This window comes from Equus przewalskii, chromosome 2, assembly GCF_037783145.1.
Source record: "Equus przewalskii isolate Varuska chromosome 2, EquPr2, whole genome shotgun sequence".
NCBI classification, from domain to species: domain Eukaryota; kingdom Metazoa; phylum Chordata; class Mammalia; order Perissodactyla; family Equidae; genus Equus; species Equus przewalskii.
In genome coordinates this window covers 48,093,386-48,117,091 of record NC_091832.1, presented here as the reverse complement: position 1 = coordinate 48,117,091, position 23,706 = coordinate 48,093,386, and the positions used below count along the sequence as shown (strand labels likewise).

At 54.6% G+C, this 23,706-nt stretch overlaps 2 protein-coding genes across 6 annotated transcripts; one reads left to right on the top strand and one right to left on the bottom strand.

The window, feature by feature from the left end:
* Positions 1-226: 226 nt before the first annotated feature.
* MMP23B (matrix metallopeptidase 23B) lies at positions 227-2,682 on the top strand. Of its 3 annotated transcripts, none has more exons than XM_070611170.1 (8): positions 229-508; positions 840-979; positions 1,049-1,188; positions 1,256-1,423; positions 1,819-1,983; positions 2,057-2,167; positions 2,247-2,373; positions 2,455-2,682. In XM_070611170.1, exons 1-8 carry the CDS (start codon positions 350-352, stop codon positions 2,627-2,629), a joined length of 1,185 nt encoding a protein of 394 aa, XP_070467271.1. In that variant the 5' UTR covers positions 229-349; the 3' UTR covers positions 2,630-2,682. The 3 variants fall into 3 exon arrangements, with proteins under 3 accessions (XP_070467272.1, XP_070467271.1, XP_070467270.1); XM_070611169.1 differs by having other exon boundaries at positions 230-508; positions 789-979; XM_070611171.1 differs by lacking the exon at positions 1,819-1,983 and having other exon boundaries at positions 227-508; positions 789-979.
* A 1,022-nt stretch (positions 2,683-3,704) lies between these two features.
* On the bottom strand, positions 3,705-23,472 carry CDK11B (cyclin dependent kinase 11B). Of its 3 annotated transcripts, none has more exons than XM_070611166.1 (20): positions 23,101-23,472; positions 22,430-22,553; positions 20,662-20,777; positions 19,610-19,737; positions 18,180-18,318; positions 10,910-11,046; positions 10,140-10,262; positions 9,705-9,800; positions 9,448-9,618; positions 8,882-8,947; positions 8,008-8,183; positions 6,946-7,036; positions 5,848-5,969; positions 5,475-5,580; positions 5,031-5,152; positions 4,842-4,949; positions 4,648-4,764; positions 4,417-4,565; positions 4,143-4,332; positions 3,705-4,051 (listed from the first exon to the last, which is right to left on the bottom strand). In XM_070611166.1, exons 2-20 carry the CDS (start codon positions 22,538-22,540, stop codon positions 3,959-3,961), a joined length of 2,361 nt encoding a protein of 786 aa, XP_070467267.1. In that variant the 5' UTR covers positions 22,541-22,553; positions 23,101-23,472; the 3' UTR covers positions 3,705-3,958. The 3 variants fall into 3 exon arrangements, with proteins under 3 accessions (XP_070467267.1, XP_070467269.1, XP_070467268.1); XM_070611168.1 differs by having other exon boundaries at positions 8,008-8,177; XM_070611167.1 differs by lacking the exon at positions 23,101-23,472 and having other exon boundaries at positions 22,430-22,659.
* Between the last annotated feature and the right edge of the window lie 234 nt (positions 23,473-23,706).

Below are 23,706 nucleotides of genomic sequence, written 5' to 3'. Positions count from 1 at the left end.
CCGACTGACCACCCTTGCCTCAGCCTGTCCCTTCCCTGTCCTGTCGGCCGGGCCCTCCTTGCCCCCCCCCCCCGCCCAAGTGACCCCGCCCAGCAGGCCCTGCCCAGGCCCCTGCCACCGACCCACAGGCCCTGGGTCCCCTCGGCCAGCTGCGGGCGGCGGGGTGCTCCCACAGCGGGCGGCCAGCTGGTTCCCTTCAGGGGCGGCCGCGCCCCCCAGCCTGCCGGCCCCCCCACGGGGCTGTAACCCGAGACGCCCGGCGCCTCCCCGCCCGGCTCCTCCGCGGCTCCGCCGGTCCCGCGCGCAGCCCCACGCGGCCCGCAGCCCCGACAGCCAGTCCGCAGGCGCCATGGGCCGCGGGGCCTGCGTCCCCTCGGCGGCGTCGGGGGCCCGCGACCAGGCCCGGCGGCTCGGGGCCGTGCTGGGCGCCCTGTGCCTCCTGCCCGCCCTCGTGCTGCTGGCCCGGCTGGGGGCCCCGGCGGCCAGGCCCGCCGCGAGCGCAGCGCAGGTGAGAGCGGCGAGGGGACCGGCCGGCTCTGCGCCCGGCCCGAGGGTCCGCGAGCGCCTGTCCGCCGGCGGGGGGGACGGCGTCTGGCCTCCAGCTCCGCCCCCTCCGACCTGGCCTGCTTTTAGGAGGCGCATTTTTCTTTCTGGCTGTAGAAGTAACGCTCGCTCGCTCGGGGTAGAAAAGCAGAAAACGCTGAAAGACAAAAACAGGGAAAGTCAGCGCTCCCCAGACCTGCGCCCCGCACCCCACTTCCTTCTAGTCACTTTTCCTCGCGTTTCAGACTTGGGGACAGTCCCTGCTGCCTCCCTACGAGGACTTGCTTCCCTCGAAGGGTGATGTCGGCGCGCACCACCCCGCGGGGGTCCTCGCCACCCCGGGCCCCGGCGCGCTGCCCCCCCAGCCGCCCCGCAGACGCCGCTACACTTTGACCCCGGCCAGGCTGCGTTGGGACCACTTCAACCTCACCTACAGGTGCGACCCCGCCCTGGGGGGAGCGCGGTGCAGCCCGGACACCAACCCTGACGTTGACCCCCACCCCAGGATCCTCTCCTTCCCGCGGAACCTGCTGAGCCCCAGCGAGACCCGGCGCGGCCTGGCCGCCGCCTTCCGCATGTGGAGTGACGTGTCCCCCTTCAGCTTCCGAGAAGTGGCCCCCGAGCAGCCGAGTGACCTCCGCATAGGTGGGCGCCCGTCCCACCCCCGCCCCGCCCGACCCCACGGCCCCCTCTCAGCCCTGTGCTCCCCCAGGTTTCTACCCCATCAACCACACCGACTGCCTGGTCTCGGCGATGCATCACTGCTTCGACGGCCCCACGGGCGAGCTGGCCCATGCCTTCTTCCCCCCACACGGCGGCATCCACTTTGACGACAGCGAGTACTGGGTCCTGGGCCCCACACGCTACAGCTGGAAGAAAGGTGACGGCCGGCATGGCCTCCTGTGGGGCCTCCGCGCCACGGTGGGCGCAGCGGGCGGGCTTTGGGGATGGCCGTGGCTGCGATCTGGGGTCAAGCAGGCGGGGAGGGGGAGGCTGTGAGGAGCCCATGGGCCTGGGTGCCAGGGGCCCTGAGGCCCCCCCCACCCCCACACCGCTAGCGCAGAGCCGCAGCCGCATTCCTGGGGGCCGAGCTCACCGCCTCAGCCAGCCTGGAACATTCTTATCTTCCCATGGCCGGGCCGAGGGAGGCTCCGCTGCTGCACGCAGCAGATGTGTGGGCCGCCGGAGCCAGGGCGCAGGGCGGAGGGCGGAGGGCGGAGGGCGGAGGGCGGAGGGCTCGGCCGTATCAGAGGAGCTGACCAGCGGGGCCTGCAGGCGTATGGCTCACGGACCTGGTGCACGTGGCGGCCCACGAGATCGGCCACGCACTGGGCCTGATGCACTCCCAGCACGGCCGTGCGCTCATGCACCTCAATGCCACGCTGCGCGGCTGGAAGGCGCTGTCGCAGGACGAGCTGTGGGGGCTGCACCGGCTCTACGGTGAGTGCCCACAGCGGGCAGGTGGGCGGCGGGCGTGCTGGGCGGGCCTTGAGGCCAGGCTGCCCTCCCGCAGGCTGCTTGGACCGGCTGTTCGTGTGTGCGTCCTGGGCGCGGCGGGGCTTCTGCGACGCCCGCCGGAGGCTCATGAAGAGGCTCTGCCCCAGCAGCTGTGACTTCTGCTACGGTGAGCCTGGGTCCCCGAGTCCTGGCTGGGGTCTGGGGCAGGGCGGGGCACTGACAGGTCCTCCCCTACCCCGGAGCAGAGTTCCCTTTCCCCACGGTGGCCGCCACCGCGCCGCCTCCCAGGACCAAAACCAGGCTGGTGCCTGAGGGCAGGAACGTGACCTTCCGCTGCGGCCAGAAGATCCTCCACAAGAAAGGCAAAGTGTAGTGAGTGACCCTGCCCCGCGACACCCTGAGGGTGGGCAGTGGGTCTTGGGCCCCTGCCCAGCCCTCCTGCCCTCCCCGCAGCTGGTACAAGGACCAGGAGCCCCTGGAGTTCTCCTACCCCGGCTACCTGGCGCTGGGCGAGGCGCACCTGAGCATCATCGCCAACGCCATCAACGAGGGCACGTACACATGTGTGGTGCGCCGGCGGCAGCGTGTGCTCAGCACCTACTCCTGGCGAGTCCGCGTGCGGAGCTGACCGTCTGCCCTGCCCGTGGGCCGAGGACGCTGATAAAGCACTTTCTTCTTCAAGTCTCTGCGCCCTTTCTTGGGAGGGCGGGCGGGAGTCTCTCCAGCCCCAGTGGGGTGAGGCCACCCAGCTGGTGTCCAGCTGGATGTGGGGAGCCTGGGGCCAGGGCACCCCAACTTCCCCACAGAGTCCCTTAGGGGTGAGGATGCAGACAAGAAAGACAGGCCATGAAGGGCTTTTCCAGGTAGTCCTGGAAGAGCAGGGTAAACTGAGGCCCAAGTGCCAGCAGCACCACCCAGGGAAGCAGGCTGAGCTGGGAGAGCCTGAGGTCCCTGGATCCGTCCTGCGTTTGCTCAGGGATGGGGAGGCAGGAAGGGCAGGCGGGGAGGGTGGGGTTGCTGTGCCCTCAAGGCATCCATGATGGCAGCAGGACGGGGTTGGGGCAGGTAAAGGCCGGGGTGAGCACCTTGGCATCAGGTGGATGGGGCTGGTGGTGCCAGAAGGGACTAACTTGGTGGACGTGGAGGCCCTGGACGGTGGCAAGCACCCTTCTGCCTGAGTGACACCTTGTCTGGCTAGACCAGGAGCTGGAAGCCCAGCAAGCCAGGAAGAGCTCAGCCCACGTCAGGTCAGAGGCTGCTCTCCACCCAGTCCTGCTGCCACAGAGCGTGGCGCGAGCTCCCCTCCAGGCAGCACTAGCTCGAGGCCAACTGCTGAAAGGACGCACCAGAGCTTTCCTCTGAGAATACTTTACTGCATCTCGAATCATGTAACCACCTTGTGGAAAACCCACTATGGCGAGAGCTCACATACCCAGCTCTGGGGGGCCTGGGGAGCTGGGGGCTGTGGACGCCCCAGGGGAGGGGCAGGAAGGGGCCACGCAGGAGCCTCAAGATTAAAAAGTAGGAAAATCCCGCCATAGCTCCATTTCAAACCTTGGCCAGCATGTGACCGGCACGACCCCCTGTGGTCACCACAGCCAAGTGTGTGTTCAGGGGATGGGCCATTCACCGTGGCCACCTGCAGACACCCACCCTCTCTTTGTGGAGAAAGCCTAATATATCTGAAAAAACACAGCCTTTCGTTCCACAACAAGGAAAATGTTATTTAATTCTACAAATTTACAAGCCAAGATAAAAACAAAACATGGAAACCCAACAGGACCAGCAGTCTAAAACTTGAGGCTGCGACCCATGCAGCCCCAGCTGGCACAGCTGCGTCCAGTCAGGGCAGGAACTAGGTCTGGACCAAGACCAGTGTCCTCAGCACCTGCCCCAGTCCCAGTTGAGCCTTATCGGTTGGTGCTCCCAGGGGTTGGTCTGGGGACCACTGTGAACCTCAGAACTTGAGGCTGAAGCCTGGGCCTGCAGCTGAGGCCCCCTGGTTGGTGGTGGTGAGGTGGAAGCCAGTCTCCTTCAAGTCATCATCACCCTGGGAAACAAGTGGCACCGTGGGGCCCCTGCCAGGCCACCCCACCTCGAGGATACCCCTGCTGCCCTTCGCCCACCAGCCCGCCACTCACCAGCTGGCTGTAGCCCAGGCCTCCCTCGGGGGGCCGCGGGCTGGTACCACGCTTCACCCTTTGCTGCTCACTCTTGGCGGGCCACGTAGGGAACATTGAGGGGTCGATGGGGAGCGGGGTCTCGCGGAAATACTCATGCTTGAGACCGTCCTCTGCATTGACTCTCCGCCCAGGAAAGTAGGTCAGGAACCTGGGAGAACAAGGGCATGTGGAACCCAGCGCGGTGGGGGAGGGCACGCTTGGGAAGGGAGTGGCCACCCGTCCTCACACGCACTTGTTCATGAGGTCGAAGCCCTGGTCCGAGAGCAGGGCCCCGAAGCGTTTGCGGAGGTTGTTGTATGGGTACTCAGTGAAGGTCATCTTCTTGACCGCAGGGAGGTCATTGTAGCCCGGCCAGATTTTCTCACTGGGGGTCCCCAGGTCCTAAAGGAGAGGGACGTCTCAAGTTGACCCCACCCTGTAGAGAAGGATCCCACCAACTCCCACATCGCTGACCAAGACCCACCTTAAACACTTTGTTGATCTGATCAATTTCTGACTTCCCAGGAAACAACGGCTTCTGAGTTAGCAGCTCTCCAAAGATGCAGCCCACTGACCACATGTCCACAGCTGTGGAGTACTCCTGGGAGACCAAGGACACGCTCAGGGGCTGGTGGGGCCACACACACAGGGCAGGCCCCCCCCCACCCTGGTACTCACCTTGGCACCGAGCAGCAGCTCTGGGGCGCGGTACCACAGGGTCACAACGACTGGGGTATAGGCCTTCAGAGGGGACCCATACTCCCGCGCCAGCCCAAAGTCCCCCACCTGCAAGGGCAGAGGGCGGGTTGTGGGCGAGCTCCTGTGGCCGGGAGCAGACAACTCTCAGGCTGGGCCCCTCGGGCTCACCTTGAGGATGCCGGCATGGCTCAGCAGCAGGTTGGACGTCTTGAGGTCGCGGTGCAGGATCCAGTTGTCGTGTAGGTGCTTCACGCCGCGCAGCAGCTGGATCATCAGGGTCTTCACCTCCCCTGAACAGCGAGAGGTCACTATGTGGCCCTGCAGAGGGCTGGTCCCCCTGGGTTATCTACCCACCTTAGCAGCAACCCCCTTCTCAGGGTGTGTTTATCCTGGGAACATTCCTGCCCCGGGTGGCCCTCATGCACACACACACCCACCCCTGCACACACAGGCCCTCATGCACACAGTGTGACACGATCAGAGTTACAAGGTCAGCACTCCTTCCACCTCTAGGGATGCTGCCCATGGCCCAGGCAGGCTGAGGGTCAGACATCTCGAGGGGGACATGGGTCAGAGGGCCACATCTCTGGCACTAACTCCTGCAGGTGCTACCTGGCAGGAAAGGCTGCTTCATGGTCTCCATCAGGCTCTTGAGGTCGTGCTCCACGTAGTTCATTACGATGTAGATCTTGTCCATGTTGCTGCCCACGACTATTTCCTAGGAAACAACAGCAGGTCTGTTGGCACTGGGTACCCCCAGGCCCCACCCCTGTGACCACTGGCTCTCCCAGGAAACCTGAAATCCCAGGGCACAGACCCTGGGTGACAGCAGGGATCTATAAGTGAGACAACTATGAAGGGCCTGGCATTTCTGGAGGCGAGTGTTCACTTTCACACTGTTTGTGAAAGAGCTTGCTAGACGCAGGGGAGTGTGAATCGCACAACCCTCTCGGGGCAGAGGTGCATTGGGCTGGGACCGCCTTACTCTGACGGTGACGATGTTGGGGTGCTGCGCCTTAAGGATGGTGTTGATCTCCCTCAGCGAGGTAATCGGAAAGCCCTCCTTCTCCTTCTCCATTTTCAGCCGCTTCAGAGCCACAATTTCATCTGAAAAGAAAACAGTTTAAAGACAGATGCTGAGACAACATTGTTCTGTGAACACTAAGATCTGTCAGGACGTACAAAGCCTTCTGCATCTTGCAGTAAGAGGTCTCGTCTTAAGTGGGAGCTCCCATAGGATATTAACCAGGAGGAAAAGCCCCAACTTGTGGTCTGGTAGAAACATGAGGCACGTTTCCAGATCAGCTTTTGTCCAGAACCACTAAGGAGAATCTTCCCATTTATGCCTGTGCCCCTCCTGTGATCATGAGGAGACGGGGCAAACTGTGTCAGCCCAGCACACAGACACTGCCTAGGCTCACAGGGTCTCAGACGGCCACTGTGACTTCTCAAGACCCAGCCAGGGCACTGGGGGACTTCTAACTCCGAAGCTCATACACCTGCTCAGGTGCCGTGGCTCAAGGTCAATGCCCCGGCAGCTCCCAGGCACTCGCCCGGCTAACTCCGCACTCCCCTGTGGAGCTGAGTCACCTGCTGTCACAAGCAAGCAGCAGACTCCTGATCAGGCTGACCTCTGGCCTCCAGAGGCACCAGAGGGTCAACTGCTCAGGTGTGTGTCACCCATGAGTCACAACCTGGTGTGGCCAGGTAAGGTGAGGCCGTGGCTCAGCACCAGGGGAGGGGTGACTCCTGGGAGCATATGGAACTGGGTGTTCAGTGATCTCAATGCTGAAGGTGCCAGGGGCCAGGATCTCCCAGGCTTGCACCTTAGCCTCCCGTGCACGGCTGTGACTGGGGCAGGACACCCAAACTCCCTCCTAGAGCCAGTGTGGGGACTGAGCAGGGCTTGTACGTACCGAATGGGCCTGTGACAGTGCAGCAGGTGCACTGGAGGACAATGTTCCTCAGGAGGGATTCGTTCCTGCCCATGGACAGGCCTCTGCTGACTAGGTTCTCTGGGCCACCCAGTCTCTGCCCCACATCTTCTCTTCCCTTTGGGGGACCCCCCTGGGACCCTACCCACCTGTTTTCTTGTCTTTTGCTCTGTAGACCACCCCATAAGTGCCTTCTTCGATCCTGTTCAGGCACTGGAACTCCTCCACGCTCCGACAGCCCTGGGAAGAAGCACCAGCATGAGGGTGTGATAGCCACAGTCACACATAGCCCGCAGCAACCCCTACTTGGAAATCTCAGGAGGGCCCAAAGTGTGCTTGGGTGGCGGGGCCAGGAGTAACTTTCTTCTCCCACTTCTGTTTTGTTCAGTGAGCATGCGCCCCTTTATTATGAAATAAAACCAACGTGGACAAGGCTGCCCAAGGGCACATCCTTCCAGCCAGGCCCCATCCTTCCAGCCAGGCCTGGCCTGGCCTACAGGTTCTGATTAAGATAACACCAAGGACAGGAGTGGCCCACTGCAGCGCCATGCCCTCAGCACCTTCTCTCCATGCACGCCTTGCTGGTCCTGGCACTCAGGGCTGGGCTGCCGTCAGCTCCGAGTGGCAGGTGGCCAGGCTCACACTCACAGAAGCTCTACCCAGCAGAGCTGCTAAGGTAGCCCAGGGGTGCCAGACTGAGGCACAGCATGTTTGCCAGAGAGAACCCTCCTGCCCGTGGATACCCAGAGCACCTGCCCCTTAGGACCTGTCCCTCCCCAAGTCCTTCCCTGTGGCATCCTTCCTTCCTGACGTTTCACCTAAAAGAAAATGTGCGCCGCCTCCTGCCACGGCGCCACAACCCCTGCACAGCAAGTGACAGGGCAGTCAGCCCAGGCAGCAAGAGGAATGACTAGAGAACCGGCCACCCCTCAAGGCTACCTGCCTGCCCCATGTGGGGGCCCCTGTGGGTGTCCTGGCTGGGGTCTTGGGAGCCATTTTCCCACCAGTGCTGCCAGGTGATAGGCTAGACCATGACCATGGATGTGTGGGAGGCTGATGGCTGAGCCCGGCCAGCGACATTCACTGTACAGGCAGCCTGGCCCCCTCAGGTGCTGGACACCCACACTGGGGCTCTGGGTTCTGCTCTCAGCTACCAGCTGTGACCATGATGAGAAAGCAGAGCTGGCCCTTGGGTGGAGAGGGCATCTGACCTGCAGGGCGGGCAGGTACTTTGGCAGCTCCTGTTTGAGCTCAATGGGCGACAAGGCTGGAGAGTCGGGCACGAAATCTCCTTCGGTCAGGGCGCTGCTCTGCGGGGTGCCCTCGCCCACTTCTTCCTCCCCTTCTTCACTCTCCCCGGAATCTCGGTCAAATCGTGACTCTGGAACTTCAAAAGTTAAACCCGATTATGGAACAAGGAACAAGCGTCACAAACCCCCTCCTGCTTTGGGGTGGGACACCGAGTGCAAGAAGACGCCACACAGGAGTCATCCCAGGGCGCTGCATGTCCAACTGCGTGTCCCGCTGCCCTAGACAGACAGCACTGGGTCTTGGAGCCCACCGGCTCAGCTGTGACCACTGTGAGCCACTGATCAGATGCTGAGTTTGGAGGCCTGCCCACCGAGAACCTGTCTGTCAAGCCCTGAGAGCACAGCCTTGCTGCCCGCTGGAGGCCACGTCAGTCCCTCGCCCATGACTGTCCTACAGTGGAACCTGCGTTGCTGTTCACCGTCCCCTGTGCTGAGGCCAGGCCCGGCTGGAGTCTCCCAGCCCTGCTCAGTGTCCCGGTCACTGCAGCACCCATGGCGGCCTTCCGTTAGCACTGTCTGCTCTAAGGAATGCCGGCCTCCATGGTCACAAGAGGCCAACCCTGTGGTTCTCAGGGAGCAAGTCTCTCAGCGAGTCAGCTCAGTCACTGGACACCGCCAGGACAGGGACGCCCTGTGGCTTCTGCGGTGTGACATACCTTGGAGAGTGGTTTACTTTAAATAGACTGCCATGCAGTCATGCCCACAACTATAAAAAAAGTGTCACCACACTTAGGGACAGATGAGGAAAAAAAACTCTAGTAAGGAGACCTCTTACCAACTAAGATGTGGTTTTCACTCTCTCGCTCTTCGTCTTCACTCATTTCTTCTTCACTCACTTCTTCTGCAAGAGAAAACAGGCGTCTGCTCAGATCTGCAGGGCCGGCACCAAGCCGAGGGCTGGTCTGGGATCTGTCCCATTCCAGGGCTCCTCGACACTCCACAAGCAGAAACAAGGGTCTACTTTAGCTGACAGAAAGCAAGAAGAACTCTAAAGAACCAATTTGGGGGTCTTACGTGAAGCCCAGAGAGCAAGGCATTTTCAATTTGGAAATATTTTTAAATTAGACTTCAACTTACTTTTCTGTAATTTCTTCTTTTTTTTTGGCAAGGAAGATTGTTACTGAGCTAACATCTGTGCCAATCTTCCTCTATTTTTTGTGTGTGGGACACTGCCACAGCATGGCTTGATGAGTGGTGTGTAGGTCTGCACCTGGGATCTGAACCTGCGAACCCCAGACTGCCCAAGCAGAGCTTGTGAACTTAACCATTACACTACCAGGCCAGCCCCCATCTGTAATTTCTAAAGCCTCATATTAAACCGCCCAGCCACACTCTCCTCACCAGCTGACTGTCCAGACGCATCCTCGGAGTTGCTCCCTGTCTCCTCCTCTTCCTCTTCCTCTTCTTCCTCCTCCTCCTCCTCTTCCTCTGATTCTTCACTGCTGCTGCCCTCTTCCTCCTCCTCTTCCTCCTCCTCCTCCTCTTCCTCCTCAGAACCTGACCCTGATTCCGCTTTAGGAAGAAAACAGCCGAAGTGAGTTTGGCGGGCCCTCCCGTCACAGTAGCAGAGTCAGCCTCAGCCAGGTGGACGCAGCTACCTGATGAAGACTCGGCTGAGCTGGTTTTCCTCTCGCTATCACTGATATCTTGTAAGTCAGACAGCAGGTCTCTCTCTTCCATTTTCTCTTCTTTTACTTATGAAACAAACCATCAAAAGTGAATTTGAAGAAATGTTTTTAAAAAAACACGATCAGACGGCACCTTTCATATAAAGACTAACTTCTAATTGTATGAAAAACAGCTCATCTACAGCTCCTTGGCTGGAACAACTCTTTGAAGGACCAGTAACAAATGTTCCACCTGACAAATACATAAACTTACTTCACACAAATGGTAATGGTCCCTGTCATGTAGCATGGAAACACTTTAGCAAATCATTTTATTGTGGGGAAAAAACCAAGTCTTTATGCTCAAAAATTCCCAGGCAAAGAACCATACCATGCTGTTCCCTGAGCAGGTGCTGCCTGGCTCACCTGGCTTCCGGCCGTCTCCCAGCTCAAACCTCTCTCGGGGCGGCCGTAGTGGGCTGCGACTCCAGTGGCTTGCCTTCACTTTATCGCCATAGTCTTCTCTCATTGTTCGGTGATGTGCAGAAACTGGCACACAAGAGAACAGAGCAGAAGAGGTGCTGGCTGCACTGTCTTCCAACAGGGCCCTCCCTCAGTCATCTCCCACCTACACCTCTGCTGATGGTGACAGCCCATTTGTGCATAGCACAGGCACTTGCTAACAGCACCGGGACAGAAGCCAAGAAGCCAAGGAGACATAGTCCAACCTGGAGGCTGTGAGCCAACTCTGAGGACCCAGGTAAACCTTCTGGACTGATCTCTACTGGCCAAAAAGGAAGGGGCCAAGAACCTGCCTCTTCAAGCCTGTGCCTAACTGGTGGGCAGTACACACAGAGGACACTGGGTCCAGCTGTCAAGCACCAGGCCTGGGCCTGCCCCTGGCCACACATCCTTGGGTGCTGCTCCGCTGCATACGACCCACTGCCTTCTTCAGCAAGGCAGCACGGGGTCAGGGCTCGAACCCTGTGCCTCATGGCCTGTCCCTTTGCTCCGCTACCTTCCAGAGTCCCCAAGCCTGCACTGACTTCCACCTCAGGGGCGCTGGTGTCCACACGCATATGCACCCCATACGGCTGGCTGTTCTCAGCTGCACTGTCCTGGCCCCTGGGCAGCCCCCACTCACCCCAGGGAGCAGCTTGGGGTCACCCACGCCCCAGCCCCAGGCTTGCCCACACCTTCCCTGCGGGCCTCGCGCTCCTTGCGCCGTTCCTCGGCACGCCGCTCCCGCTCCTTCTGCTCCCGCTGCTCCTTCTGCTGCTCCCGCAGCTTGCGCTCCCGCTCTCGCTTCCTTTCCAGCTGCTCCAGACGGTCCCTGGGACCAGCACACACCAACTTTGTTTTCCCCAAACACAAAGTTTTCTTTTTCACCCCAGGGCTTTTTGCTTCAATTTATAAATTGCCTTCTCAGGTTGTTCAACACACAAAGGGCTTTGTAAAAGCAGAATATACATGGACACACCCTGAGAGCACTGTTCCTAAAGAGCCATAACAGAATCACCTGTTAGGACAAGAAACCCACTGGTTCTAGGATGCTTCTGTTACGTAGTTCTACTAAGACGCATCAAGAATTTCCCCAAATATGTGTGATGGCCCATTTTAAATCCACCTTCATGAGCTAAGTTTTCATGGGCTACAAAGGCATGGAGAGTCCATCTGCAGAAGGTGGGGTGGGGGAACCACAGATTTAGGTCTGGGGCCCCATCCTACCCACCTCACTGGATCCTGTGGCAGGTGCACCCAGGCCATTCCCCAGCCCAGCCCGGTGAAGAGATAACGTGGGCATGAATGTGGTCATGTGGGGCAGTGGGGAAGCTGCTTCAAGGAGGAGGCCCGGTGTCATTCGGAACATAGGAAATATCAGTGACCGAAATATGTGTGGCTGGCTGCACCATAAGATGGCCGAGTACTAAAAACTGAACATAGTTAACTTTCATGTCCCTAGAGAGTTACGTCCAAATATGATCTGAAAAGTTAACACATTTTTTTAAAAAAGTATCATAAAGCACACAGAAACAAGCACAAGCAAAAATGGTGAACACAGGGTGGGGGGGGCGGGGTGGCGGGTGGCCCAGTGGCGCAGCTTGGTCCCAGGTGCAGACATGGCACCGCTCAGAAAGCCATGCTGTGGCAGGTGTCCCACATATAAAGTAGAGGAAGGTGGGCACGGATATTAGCTCAGGGCCAGTCTTCCTCAGCCAAGAGGAGGATTGGCAGCAGATGTTAGCTCAGGGCTAATCTTCCTCAAAAAACAAAAATGATGAACATGAAACAAGCTGTGGTGTCGTCACCAGTACCGCACCCACACTGATCTACATCAGGTGTCACAGCTGGAAGCAGGACAAGGGCTGCAGGAGTCTAGGTACTATTCTGTAAATACCTCAGTCCACACTATTTCAAAATGAAAGCTGAAGTATAACTTACATATACAATTTAACCACAGTTCAATTTTTCACAAATTTGTGAAATTGTGCAACCATCACCATGAGCCAGTTTTAAAACAGTCTCATAATCCCAACATGCCCCCTTTTGTCTATCTGTGGTCAGTTCCCACCCCCATGAGTCTGCTTTCTCTCTGCTTTGGATTTTCTGGACATTTCTTCTGCTTGCGTTGGGTTCAGTCTGCTTCTCTTTTTTTCTAGTTTCCTTGGGTAAAAGCCTATGTTATTGATTTAGCAACTTCCTTTTTTGATACAGGTGCTTAAAGCCAAAACATTCTACTCTTAAGCACAGCTTTGGCTGCATCCCTGTGTGTTTTGTTTTTGTTTTAAGACTGGCACCTGGGCTAACAACTGTTGCCAATCTTATTTATTTTTTTTAAAGATTGGCACCTGGGCTAACAACTGTTGCCAATCTTTTTTTTTTTTTCTGCTTTATCTCCCTAAACCCACCCTGTACACAGTTGTACATCTGAGTTGCAGGTCCCTTTAGTTGTGGGATGTGGGACGCCGCCTCAATGTGGCCTGATGAGCGGTGCCATGTCCGCGCCCAGGATCCGAACCCTGGGCCACCGCACCAGAGTGCGCAAACTTAACCACCCGGCCACGGAGCCGGCCCCTGCATCCCTATTTTAACACATTGTTTTCGTTTTCATTTAGCTCAAAATATTTTCTATTCTTCCTTACAATTTGTTTTTCGGGTCGTGGATTATTCAGAAATAGGTTGTTGGATTTCCAAACATTTGAGGATTTTCCCCGATTTCTTTCTGTTGCTGACTTCTTAGTTCTTTTGTGGTAGGAGGGCATACTTTGCATGATGTCAATACTTGTTTTTAAAGATTGGCACCTGAGCTAACATCTGTTGCCAATCTTCTTTTGTGTGTATGTGTTTTTCTTCTTCTGCCCAAAGCTCCCTGCTACATAGTTGTCTAGTTGTGGGTCCTTCTGGTTGTGCTGTGTGGGATGCTGCCTCAGCATGGTTTGACGAGCAGTGCCATGTCTGTGCCCAGGATCTGAACTGGTGAAACCCTGGGCCGCCAAAGTGGAACGCATGAACTCAACCACTTGGCCACAGGGCCAGGCCCTCAGTTCTTCTGAGATTATACGGTGTTAATCTACGTTGGAAAATGTCCTCTGAGTTCTTGAAATGAATGTGTACCCTGCAGCTATGGATGGAGTGTTGCATGCACAGACCAGTTAGACTGAGTCGGTTGATAGTCTTTTCCAAATTTTCTAGACGCTTGTTGACTTTCTCTGGTTGTTCTATGGACTAGAGAAATTTCCATCTCTATGGTGAAGTTTCCAACTATAATCAATAAATTATCTATTTCTCCTTTCAATTCTCTGTTTTTGCTTCATGTACTTTTGGACTCTCTTGTGAGGTGCGCAAACATTTACCATCATCCTACGTTCCAGCTGTGTTCACCTTCTGTTGTTACAAAGTCCTCTGTTTTAATACTGGTCTTACCGCCTATTTTGCCTGACATTCTCGTATCCATTTAAGCTCTCTGTGGTCGTGCCTGCATGCTGTATCTTCTTCCATCCTTTCATTCTCAACCTAGTTTTGTCTCTGACTCAGACACGTTCCTCTTATAGATGGCATGTAGTTGGATCAGCTTTTCCAACAATCTCTCCCTTGTCTGGGTTACAGAGACCATTTCACGTTTAATTACGGATATGGCTAGATCTACTTTTGTTTTTTCTATGTATTCTTTTTTGTTCCTGTTTCTCCCTGTTTGGGGTTTAAATAAGAATTTTTAAGTCTTAGTTCTCTCTCCTCCTCCACGTGAAGCATTTCTATATTTCTGTCCTCTAAATTACTGATTCTGTCCTCCATAATATCAGCTCTGTTTTTTAAAGTTTCTATATTGTTTTTTATCCCATTTGTTGTATTCTTCATCTCCAGAATTTGTGTTTGGTTTTTCTTTTTAGAGTTTCAATCTCTTGTGAAGAATTCTTTCTTCTCATTAATTTTATTCCTGAAGTCATTGAACTGTCTTTCTGAGTTTTCTTGTAACTCGTTGAGTTTCTTTATGATAGCTATTTTGATTTGTCTGTCATTTAGATTGTAAATTCCTGTGACTTCAGAATTGGTTTCTGGAGACTTGTCATTTTCCTTCTGCTCTGGAGTGTTAATGCAGTTCTTCGTGGTGTCTGATGAAGTGACCCTTTGGTACTGCATTGTGGAAGTACAGGTCACAGATTCTGTCTCCCACCACTTTGGAGGGGAGGGCAGGAGCTGTTTTCTGAACCTGCTGCATCTGCTGGAAGTTGTGCTGATAGGGCTTGTCTGCATTTGCCCGCTGGGTGCAGCTGCTTGGTGGGGCACACATGCATGCACAGGTGCTCTGGTGCAGATCTGCTGCCTTGGCCAGAGACCAGCCAAGCTAGTGTGCCAGGTAGGGTGGAGGGGCACTTTCTTTGGTACGTGTGTGGTCTGCTCTGTGCTCACAGGTGGTTCACCTGGGCTGCTGTGCTTAGTGGGGGTGCCCATGTGGTGGCTGAGCTGTGCCATTTGGTATGGAGTATTCTTGCGGGCAGGCTGCAACTCTGAAAGCAAAAGCATTTGTGTGTAGGCCTGCCTGCTCCCCCACCACCTCTTACAGTCATGTGCGTGTTGCTGCATGAGGACCTGTGACCCAGATCACTGCTGCTGGGAAAGAGGAGGGGATCCGCTCACCTCCTTCCACTGCTTCCTGGGGATCGAGTACCCCACCTTCAGACGTATGGCTGTGTGGACCTCTCAGACGTCCTATTGTGCTTTGTAGGGAATCCTCTGTTGGTTAATGAATGTCCACTTGGCTGTAACTTAGTGGGGAAGAGACTAAAGGAACAGCTCACTCCACTGTGATGCTGACATCTCCTCCACAATGACTTATTCTCAGAGGCTACATATCCTGAAATTATTCTACTGTTGGAGAACTACCTTTAAAGTTTTATAAAACATTTATCTTCAGTTCACTTAAGAATCTGTAATATCTACCTCGAGATTGACTTGAAACTTGATTTCACGGCTTGTTCCTACTAGAGGTCTTCTTCAGCTTTCTAGATATCATTTAACCAGTTACATTCTCACTGATGCAGCATGTTCAAATAGGCAGAAAAAGACTAACATGATGCTGATGAAGCTTAATCTTCAGGGCCCCTACTGCATGGGCTTCAAGAGTGCTAGGAGACACTGGGAGTCAGTGGTCTAGACAGGAGGAGCAAGAAGCATTTGTATGTAAGCATTTCTTTACAGACTGCTCTCAATGGATTTCCTTTCTTTGCTGAGCTTCAAAGCTTCCAAGATCTTGGCAGCTGGGAAGTGAAAGGCAGATGGAGGGAGCACGGGGCAGGAGCAGCCCCTCAAAAGCTTTTAGTATACTATTTTAACTCCTCTGTTATTTTTACTTTTTTTTTTAAGTTATTTTCTTTGTGGTTGCTCTAGGGATTGCAGTATGTGTCTTGTCAGATTAATACAAACTTGCTCCTGGTAAAACAGACAAAGTCTATTCTAACACAGCTCCATTCCTTCCCTTCTCCTTTGTGCAGTCTGTGCATGTTATATATTACACAACAACACAATGTTTTAATAATTACTGTTTCATACAATTGTGTCTTTTAAAGAAAAGACATGAGAAGAAACATATTTATTGATTCTTCTATGTTAACCTCCATTTTTACCACTTCTAGTACTCGTCTTCTTCTTCCTGTGGATTTCAGACTTCTGTCTGGTGTCATTTCCATTCAGCCTGAAGGTCTTCCTTGAGTATTTCTCATTAAGGCATGTGCTAACAGTGAACTCCACCAATCTATGTTCATCGGGGAAGGTCTTTATTTCCCTCACTTTGAACAATCGTTTTTCTGGATAGGGAGTTCCTGCTGACAGTTCCTCTTTCAGCAGGTGACTGTGCTGTTCTATGCCTTCCGGCCTCCACTGTCTCTGATGAGAAGTCAGCCACCAATAGTACTGAAACTCCCCTTTTGATGTAGATTGTTTTTCGGTTTTTCTCTTTCAGCCTTAGAAGACGTTCTTTTTGGCTTTCAGCAGTTTGACTATGATACAACTTTGTATTTATCCTACTTGGGCTTTGCTGAGCTTCTTGTATATGTGGATAAATGTTTTCCATCAAATTTGGGAAGTTTTCAGCCATTATTTTAACAAACATCTTTGTGCCCCTTCCCCCTTCCCTCCTGGGACTGCCATTACCTGGATGTTGGTACAATGGATGTTGTCCCACAGATCTTCGAGACTCTTCGCTGTTCTTCAATCTTTCTTCTGTCTGTTCTTCAGAATGTGTACTTTCTACCGCTCCATCTTCAAGGTCCTTGCTTCCAAGTCTTTGGTAAATTGGCAACACTCAGTTTCTACTGATACTTTTGTTCTTAAAACAGGGTCATACTTTCTTCTTTCTTTATATGTCTCAAAACTGTTTGTTGAGGGGCTGGCCTGGTGGCGCAGCGGTTAAGTTCGCACGTTCTGCTTCAGCAGCCTGGGGTTCGCTGGTTTGGATCCCAAGTGCGGACATGGCACTGCTTGGCAAGCCATGCTGTGGTAGGTGTCCCACATATAAAGTAGAGGAAGATGGGCATGGATGTTAGCTCAGGGCTAGTCTTCCTCAGCAAAAAGAGGAGGATTGGCAGCAGATGTTAGCTCAGGCCTAATCTTCCTCAAAACAAAACGAAACAAAAAAAAACCTGTGTGTTGAAAATTGGACATTTTAGATAATGTATTGCAGCAACTCCAGACTGTAATAATTTTCCCTCAGTCTTGCTATTGCTTTAGTAACCTTCTGGGCTAAATGTGGGAATCGTCTCCCTTGCAGAGGGTGGTCACTGCTGTTTTTCTCCATATGCTTTTTATTTTCAAGCTTGGCTTCCATGGGGTCACCACTGTGTCTGCACAGCTGGGTGATCAGCCCACAATGGACAGTCAGCACAGGGCTTGCCTTGCACTGGTTTCAGGCTTTTACCTCACCGCCTCAGCTTCTCCCACCCTCTGCGCCACAACAACAAAGGCTCTTCTCACACACCCTCCTCACGTTCCTGTGCCACACTGTGGAGTCCCAGCTCCCACACTGTTTCAAGGCCTTTAGGATTTCCTTTCTTACTTTTCCATTTTTTTGGTTTGAAAGAACCAGAGTCTATTTCTGCTGTCATCCAGAGAATCCTAAGCAATGTATTTCCCTTGTCTTCCTGGCCTAGACCTACCGAGAACAGTGCTTGGTACAGAGCAGGTGCTCGATAAATAATTGTTGATTGAACACATGATGAAACACCCTGCACTCCAGACTTCTCCTGAGCACCGATTCCCCGTCAGGACTTATATACGTGGATGAGCTGTCTCTGAGATGGCCCCACTCCTCGCTGACTTGAAAACAGCACACTACCTGAAACATGCGAAGCAGTCCCCTTCCTCCCTCAGGGCATGTCCCTCAATACCCTGATGGACTAAGCTCAGAGGTATTTACAGCTCCTCTTCCTCCTTACCAGTTGCCAGCTAACAGGTCTAGGAAGATCCTTTCTCCCCACTCTGTCTTCCTTTTCCTCCCTTCCTCCCTACTGCTGCACGTCTGACCCTGCCTTCACTCCTCATGTCTGAATCCCTGTACCAGAGCTCCAGCTCCTTCTGGCAGCATCACTTCCTCCAGGCCTGTCTCACACACTGATGCGGGGTCTCTGGCATGAGTTAGGACCTGCTCAATCTGGCTCCTGAGCAGCCCCCTACAAGCCCCCACCTGGAGGAAGCCAACACACAGATTTCTATTCCCTTTATTATCTTCTCTCAATCATTTTACACTTATTTCTGTCCTCAGGATATAGGAAAAACTCACTTCCTTCACCACAATTCTCTTGGTTATCACCCCCAACGCTTACTGCACCCTGACTCTATGTGCATGTACCACTTCTGCACCAAATCTGTTTCATATTGCCAAGTTCTCATTTGTGTGTCAAAATGATCATCTCTTTCATTGCCTTGATGGGATGCTGACCAACACAAGTGCTTAATTAAAGCTCCTTAACTAACCTCTCTCTCCTGGAATGTTCTCTTGCCATCTCCCTCCTCTTTTGTCTCTCCCATTCCCGGCGAGCTTTATCCTGTTCTTCTCGGTGTCGCTTCCGACGTTCATGCTCTCTTTCTTTTTCTTTCACTCTAGCATGCTTCCCTGATGAGAAATAAGAAGTGTCATGCAAGGAAACTTAACTTCCAAAAATGTAACTTGGAAATACCCAGGGAAGAAAAGAAAAAATATTTAATGACCTGGAGAAGCAATCATGATTTTACTTTAACAAGAAATATGAAGTCATAAAACTCTATGCAGTAAGCCTTCAATTAAAAAAAATAATAATAAAATTGATTTCTATCTTCTATTTTTATTTTCTTGTACTGAATGAACTATGATTAGACTATGTCAGTCTCATAATTAAAAAAAAAAAAAAATCACTAGGGCCGGCTCCGTGGCCAAGTGGTTAAGTTCGTGCACTCTGCTGCAGCGGCCCAGGGTTCAGATCCTGGGCGCGGACACGGCACTGCTTGTCAGGCCACGTTGAGGCAGCGTCCCACATGCCACAACTAGAAGGACCTGCAACTAAGATATACAACTATGTACTGGGGGGTTTGGGGAGATAAAGCAAGACGAAAAAAAAAAAAAAGATTGCCAACAGTTGTTAGCTCAGGTGCCAATCTTTAAAAAAAAAAAAAAAATCACTGAGCCAGCCATGATGGCCTAGTGGTTAAAGTTGAGCACACTCCACTTCAGTGGCCTGGATTCATTTCCCAGTTGCGGAACCACACCACTCGTCTGTCAGCAGCCATGATGTGGCAGCAGCTCACGCAGAAGAACTAGAAGGACCTACAACTAGAATATACACTATGCACTGGGGCTTTGGGGAGGAAAAATGAAAAAAAAAGAGAAGACGATTGGGAACAAGCATTGTTCAGGGCGAATCCTTCCGAGCCAAATAAAAAATCACTAGTCATAAAGAGTACAGGCAAACTTTAGCTCTTTTCAGGGGCTTTCTACCTCACGTTATAAAACCACTGTTAACCAACTGCATTTACGATAAATTTAAATCAGGCCCCAAGTCTAGTTTTCCCAGGACCCCTAAGCAGCTCTTAACAGTGGTATGAGATCAAACCCATTATTTGAACTTTACCAAGCATCCACTCTTCAGTGAAGGCAATTTACCATTGAAGGGTGTGTTTTCCCCCTACACTTGCTAAATTAAGATAATTTTATATGTAAACAAACTACCCCCAAACAATGTAATAAGGGGGGGAAAAACACCAGAAGGAAAATGAAATAGCTATTCAGAATGATCTACAATAAATTTACGCTTTTAGCTAAAATTTTACTTTCTCTTCTCTTTCAGCTGTGCTCTGGAGAAGGCAGTACTATGAAACAGGAAAGAGACCACACCTGAATATGACACACACAGAAACAAACGCTTCTGTACCCCCTTCTGCTGAATGACTCCGATGCCGACGTTTCTCTTTTCTCTTTTCATCTTTCCTGTGATGAGCCTTTTCTTTCCGAGACATTTGCTGGGGTGGTTTGATAGCCAAAGAATCATCTTCCTCTCCTCTGAAATAAGATACAAGAGCATCACATCATGCTTGAGAAAGTAATGTTAAAGAGCATCAAGATATTACAGAGTTTTCCAACCCAGGAAAATGCAGGGTTCAGAATATGAATATAACTGAATCTGAACCATGATTTAAAAAATTTTATTAATTACAAAACTTAAGCTAAAACTGCACACTAAACACAGATTCAGATGAAAAGAACAAGTAAGAAATCAATGCAGTATATGGAACAAAAACACCTCTGAGGGAACTTCAGGGGGTGATGGACATGTTCATTACCTTGATCAGAATGACAGTTTCACAGGTGTGTAAAAATGTATCAAAATGCACACTTTAAATATGTACGGTTTGTCATTTACATCGCAATAAGGCTGTTTTAAAAAAAAGTCCCACAATTTTAATCAAATTTAGTAAAGGTCATTTAATGTTATCTTCAACTGACTATATGACCAAAATTTTGGCAGAACTCACACCCTACACCTTCTACCTTAATTCCTGGCTATGCTGCCTTTAATTATTTGATGCTGGATACAAGAATGCAACAAGCGAGGAGACACCCTGGCGCAGGAAGAAACGTCAGAAAGGACAGACCTCAGTTGGACCACTTCTGCTCAAAGGCCTGGCTCAGGCATCTCTCAGCCCTGTTTTGGTTTATTTGCCCAAAACTTTGGACAGTCGCTTACTAAGCATTACAAGTACACAGCACGATTACGTAAACGTACTGTGGAAACGTTGCTGACTCGACCCGAGAGTAAGCACAGAGAAAGGAATAACGGCTCGTTCGGTCTCTCCATAAGGAGTGAGGTGACAGCTGACCCCATGTGAGCGTCTCCTCCAGTGGGAGGGGAACCTGACGTCATGACCATAGCTTTCAGAGCAGCACCAGAAAGGCCCCGTGCCTCAGAGAAGCGCCTGCACGCACCTGTCCTCCATGGAGTCCTCTCTTCTGTACGGGGAGTTCCTGATCGTTATCTCCATGCGGTGGTCCCTCAGCTCCCCCTCCTCAAGGGAATCTCGCTTGGAATCCCGGTCATCAGACTAAGAAGTAAGGAGAAAACAAGTCATTTTTCTCATAGACAAGTGCACTTTTAATGATAAACCTTGCTGACATCCAAAAACAAACTTTCATTCGCACTTTGAACGGACAACATTATAATAAAAAAGCCTTCGCTCCAAGCCCGGGACGTTAAAACTACAACAGAAAACCAGCTGAGAACCGGAGATGAGAATGTGAAACCAGCACGTGAGAGAAGGGGCATCCGCTCTGCGCCAGGTGTGTCAGGTGTCTACACTGAGCCCACGCTCTCTAGGCCGGGTGTGTCAGGCGTCTACACTGAGCCCACGCTCTCTAGGCCGGGTGTGTCAGGCGTCTACACTGAGCCCACGCTCTCTAGGCCGGGTGTGTCAGGCGTCTACACTGAGCCCACGCTCTCTAGGCCGGGTGTGTCAGGCGTCTACACTGAGCCCACGCTCTCTAGGCCGGGTGTGTCAGGCGTCTACACTGAGCCCACGCTCTCTAGGCCGGGTGTGTCAGGCGTCTACACTGAGCCCACGCTCTCTATGTCAGGACTGTCAAGCGTCTACACTGAGCCCACACTCTCTAGGCCGGGTGTGTCAGGCGTCTACACTGAGCCCACGCTCTCTATGCCAGGAGTGTCAAGCGTCTACACTGAGCCCACGCTCTCTAGGCCGGGTGTGTCAGGCGTCTACACTGAGCCCACGCTCTCTAGGCCGGGTGTGTCAGGCGTCTACACTGAGCCCACACTCTCTATGCCAAGAGTGTCAAGCGTCTACACTGAGCCCACGCTCTCTAGGCCGGGTGTGTCAGGCGTCTACACTGAGCCCACGCTCTCTATGCCAGGACTGTCAAGCGTCTACACTGAGCCCACACTCTCTAGGCTGGGTGTGTCAGGCGTCTACACTGAGCCCACGCTCTCTATGCCAGGAGTGTCAAGCGTCTACACTGAGCCCACGCTCTCTAGGCCGGGTGTGTCAGGCGTCTACACTGAGCCCACGCTCTCTAGGCCGGATGTGTCAGGCGTCTACACTGAGCCCACGCTCTCTATGCCAAGAGTGTCAAGCGTCTACACTGAGCCCACACTCTCTAGGCCGGGTGTGTCAGGCGTCTACACTGAGCCCACGCTCTCTATGCCAGGACTGTCAAGCGTCTACACTGAGCCCACACTCTCTAGGCCGGGTGTGTCAGGCATCTACACTGAGCCCACGCTCTCTAGGCCGGGTGTGTCAGGCGTCTACACTGAGCCCGAGCGCCGGGGCACACGCACGCTCTGGGCCGCCCACACGGCACTCAGGCGCTGGGGGGCCCACAGCTGAGCGGTGGGAGCCCGCGCCCGGGAGTCCCGGAGTCCTGGAGCGCGTCATTACAGGCCGGGAGCGGACGCCCAGCGTGCCCGCTGCTCTCGGGCGGCTCCTGTCCTGAAAACACCGGACACGCCGTCCCGAAACCACAGACGGGGCGGGGAAGCTCAGCCCGGCGCACCGACGACTCGGTCCAAACCGCTCCGCGCCCGCGCAGCCCCGGCACCCACACGCGGCCGGGCGCCGTCTGGTCGGCCCTCGGCGCGGACGAGCGTCAACGTTTCTGTTCCTTTCCCGCCGGACCGACGCAGACGCGAGGCCAAGGAACGAAAACCCTCCAGGAAAACCACTCACTCAAAACCGCGGCTTACGTTTTTTAAGCGTTTGATCTCTGCCTTCTCCTCCTGTTCCTTCCGGCGTTTCTTTTCCTGAAGAATTTCATCTAAAGTCTTCACTTTCCAAGAGTCCTTTTCATCACCCATTTGAGTCAAAACGCTGCAAACAGACACGGGACTCCAGGGGCGTCGGGACCCCGACCTCCTCCCCGCCGGGCCCGCGCCGTCCTGGGCGGCTCGCTGCGCCTCAGTTTACCGCCCGTCGACGGGGGGACCCCACCTGCGTAGGCACGCCGTTCGGGCTGAACGAGACCACCGCGCGCGGCCCCCGGCCCAGCACGGCGGCCACCTCGCACCGGCCTCGCCCGCAGAGAACTGACCCCAGAGGCCGCCCGCCCCCGCCCGCCCGACGGCGCCGCCTCACAGCGGGCACCGGGACCGCTCCGAGACGGCGCGCCCGCAGACCAGGCCCGGGCGCGGGGCTCCGAGGCCGGGGGCTCAGGCGCGCTGAGCCGGGGTGGGCCCGGTAGGGGCGGGCTTGGGGAGCGCCTGGGCCCGCCGCCTCCTCGACCCCAAGTTCCCCGCGGGTCGAGACGGGACGAGGGAGCGGGCAGTGTCGGCCGCCACGGCCCTCGCTCCGAGGCCCGCCCAGATCCGAAAGGTCGGGCGAGCCGGCCGCGCCCCCCGCCAGCCCCGCCGCCACTCACCCCTGCGCCGCCGCCGCCGCCGCCGCCGCCGCTGCCGGTCCCCGAGCCTGAGGAAAAACAGCTCCCGGCGCGCGGCAGGAGCGTCGTCACTTCCTGCGTCGTCGCGGATCGATGACGCTCGAGGGCGGGCCCTGCCGCCGGTTCCGGACCCGAGAAGAAATAGTGTCCGGTGCGCGCCTTGTGCGCCACTTCCGGCCTGGACGCAGTCCGATGACGAAAACGCGGGTGCCGGAATAGGGCGACTTCCGAGCGGGGCGCCCGGGGCGCCGGGTGTCTGCCGCGCTTGGCGCAAGCGCCTTTCTTCCCCGGCCCCGCCGCGCCGCTCTCCCCCCATTCCCCCAGTGGCCGCGGGGCGTCGCTCCGGGGGCCTGTGCTCGCCGGCGACCGGAAACGCCGCAGGGGACCCCGCGGACGCTCTGGTCGACTCCACTGTGGGACGAGGTCCTGCGTGTCGGAGCCGCGCTCGCCCCGCCTCCCGCGGACGCAGCAGGTGCGCCCTCGGCGGGCTTTGCAGGCGGCGGCCCCCGCGCTCGCCCGCGAAGGCTGGGTCCCGCCCCAGACCCCCGAGGCCGGAGGAGTGAGAAGCCCCTCCCCGCCTCGGTTACT

What these genes read in the sequence shown, in the direction of transcription:
- MMP23B (XM_070611169.1), top strand. Translation starts at nt 350, where the DNA reads ATGGGCCGCGGGGCCTGCGTCCCCTCGGCGGCGTCGGGGGCCCGCGAC. An exon ending in CACTTCAACCTCACCTACAG is followed by an intron (nt 980 to 1,048) that starts GTGCGACCCCGC and finishes CCCCCACCCCAG; the next exon opens with GATCCTCTCCTTCCCGCGGA. An exon ending in CACAAGAAAGGCAAAGTGTA is followed by an intron (nt 2,374 to 2,454) that starts GTGAGTGACCCT and finishes CCCTCCCCGCAG; the next exon opens with CTGGTACAAGGACCAGGAGC.
- CDK11B (XM_070611166.1), bottom strand. Translation starts at nt 22,540, where the DNA reads ATGGGTGATGAAAAGGACTCTTGGAAAGTGAAGACTTTAGATGAAATT. An exon ending in GAGTCATTCAGCAGAAGGGG is followed by an intron (nt 18,319 to 19,609) that starts GTACAGAAGCGT and finishes ATTTCTCATCAG; the next exon opens with GGAAGCATGCTAGAGTGAAA. An exon ending in TGCGTCTGGACAGTCAGCTG is followed by an intron (nt 8,948 to 9,447) that starts GTGAGGAGAGTG and finishes TTTCTCTTGCAG; the next exon opens with AAGAAGTGAGTGAAGAAGAA.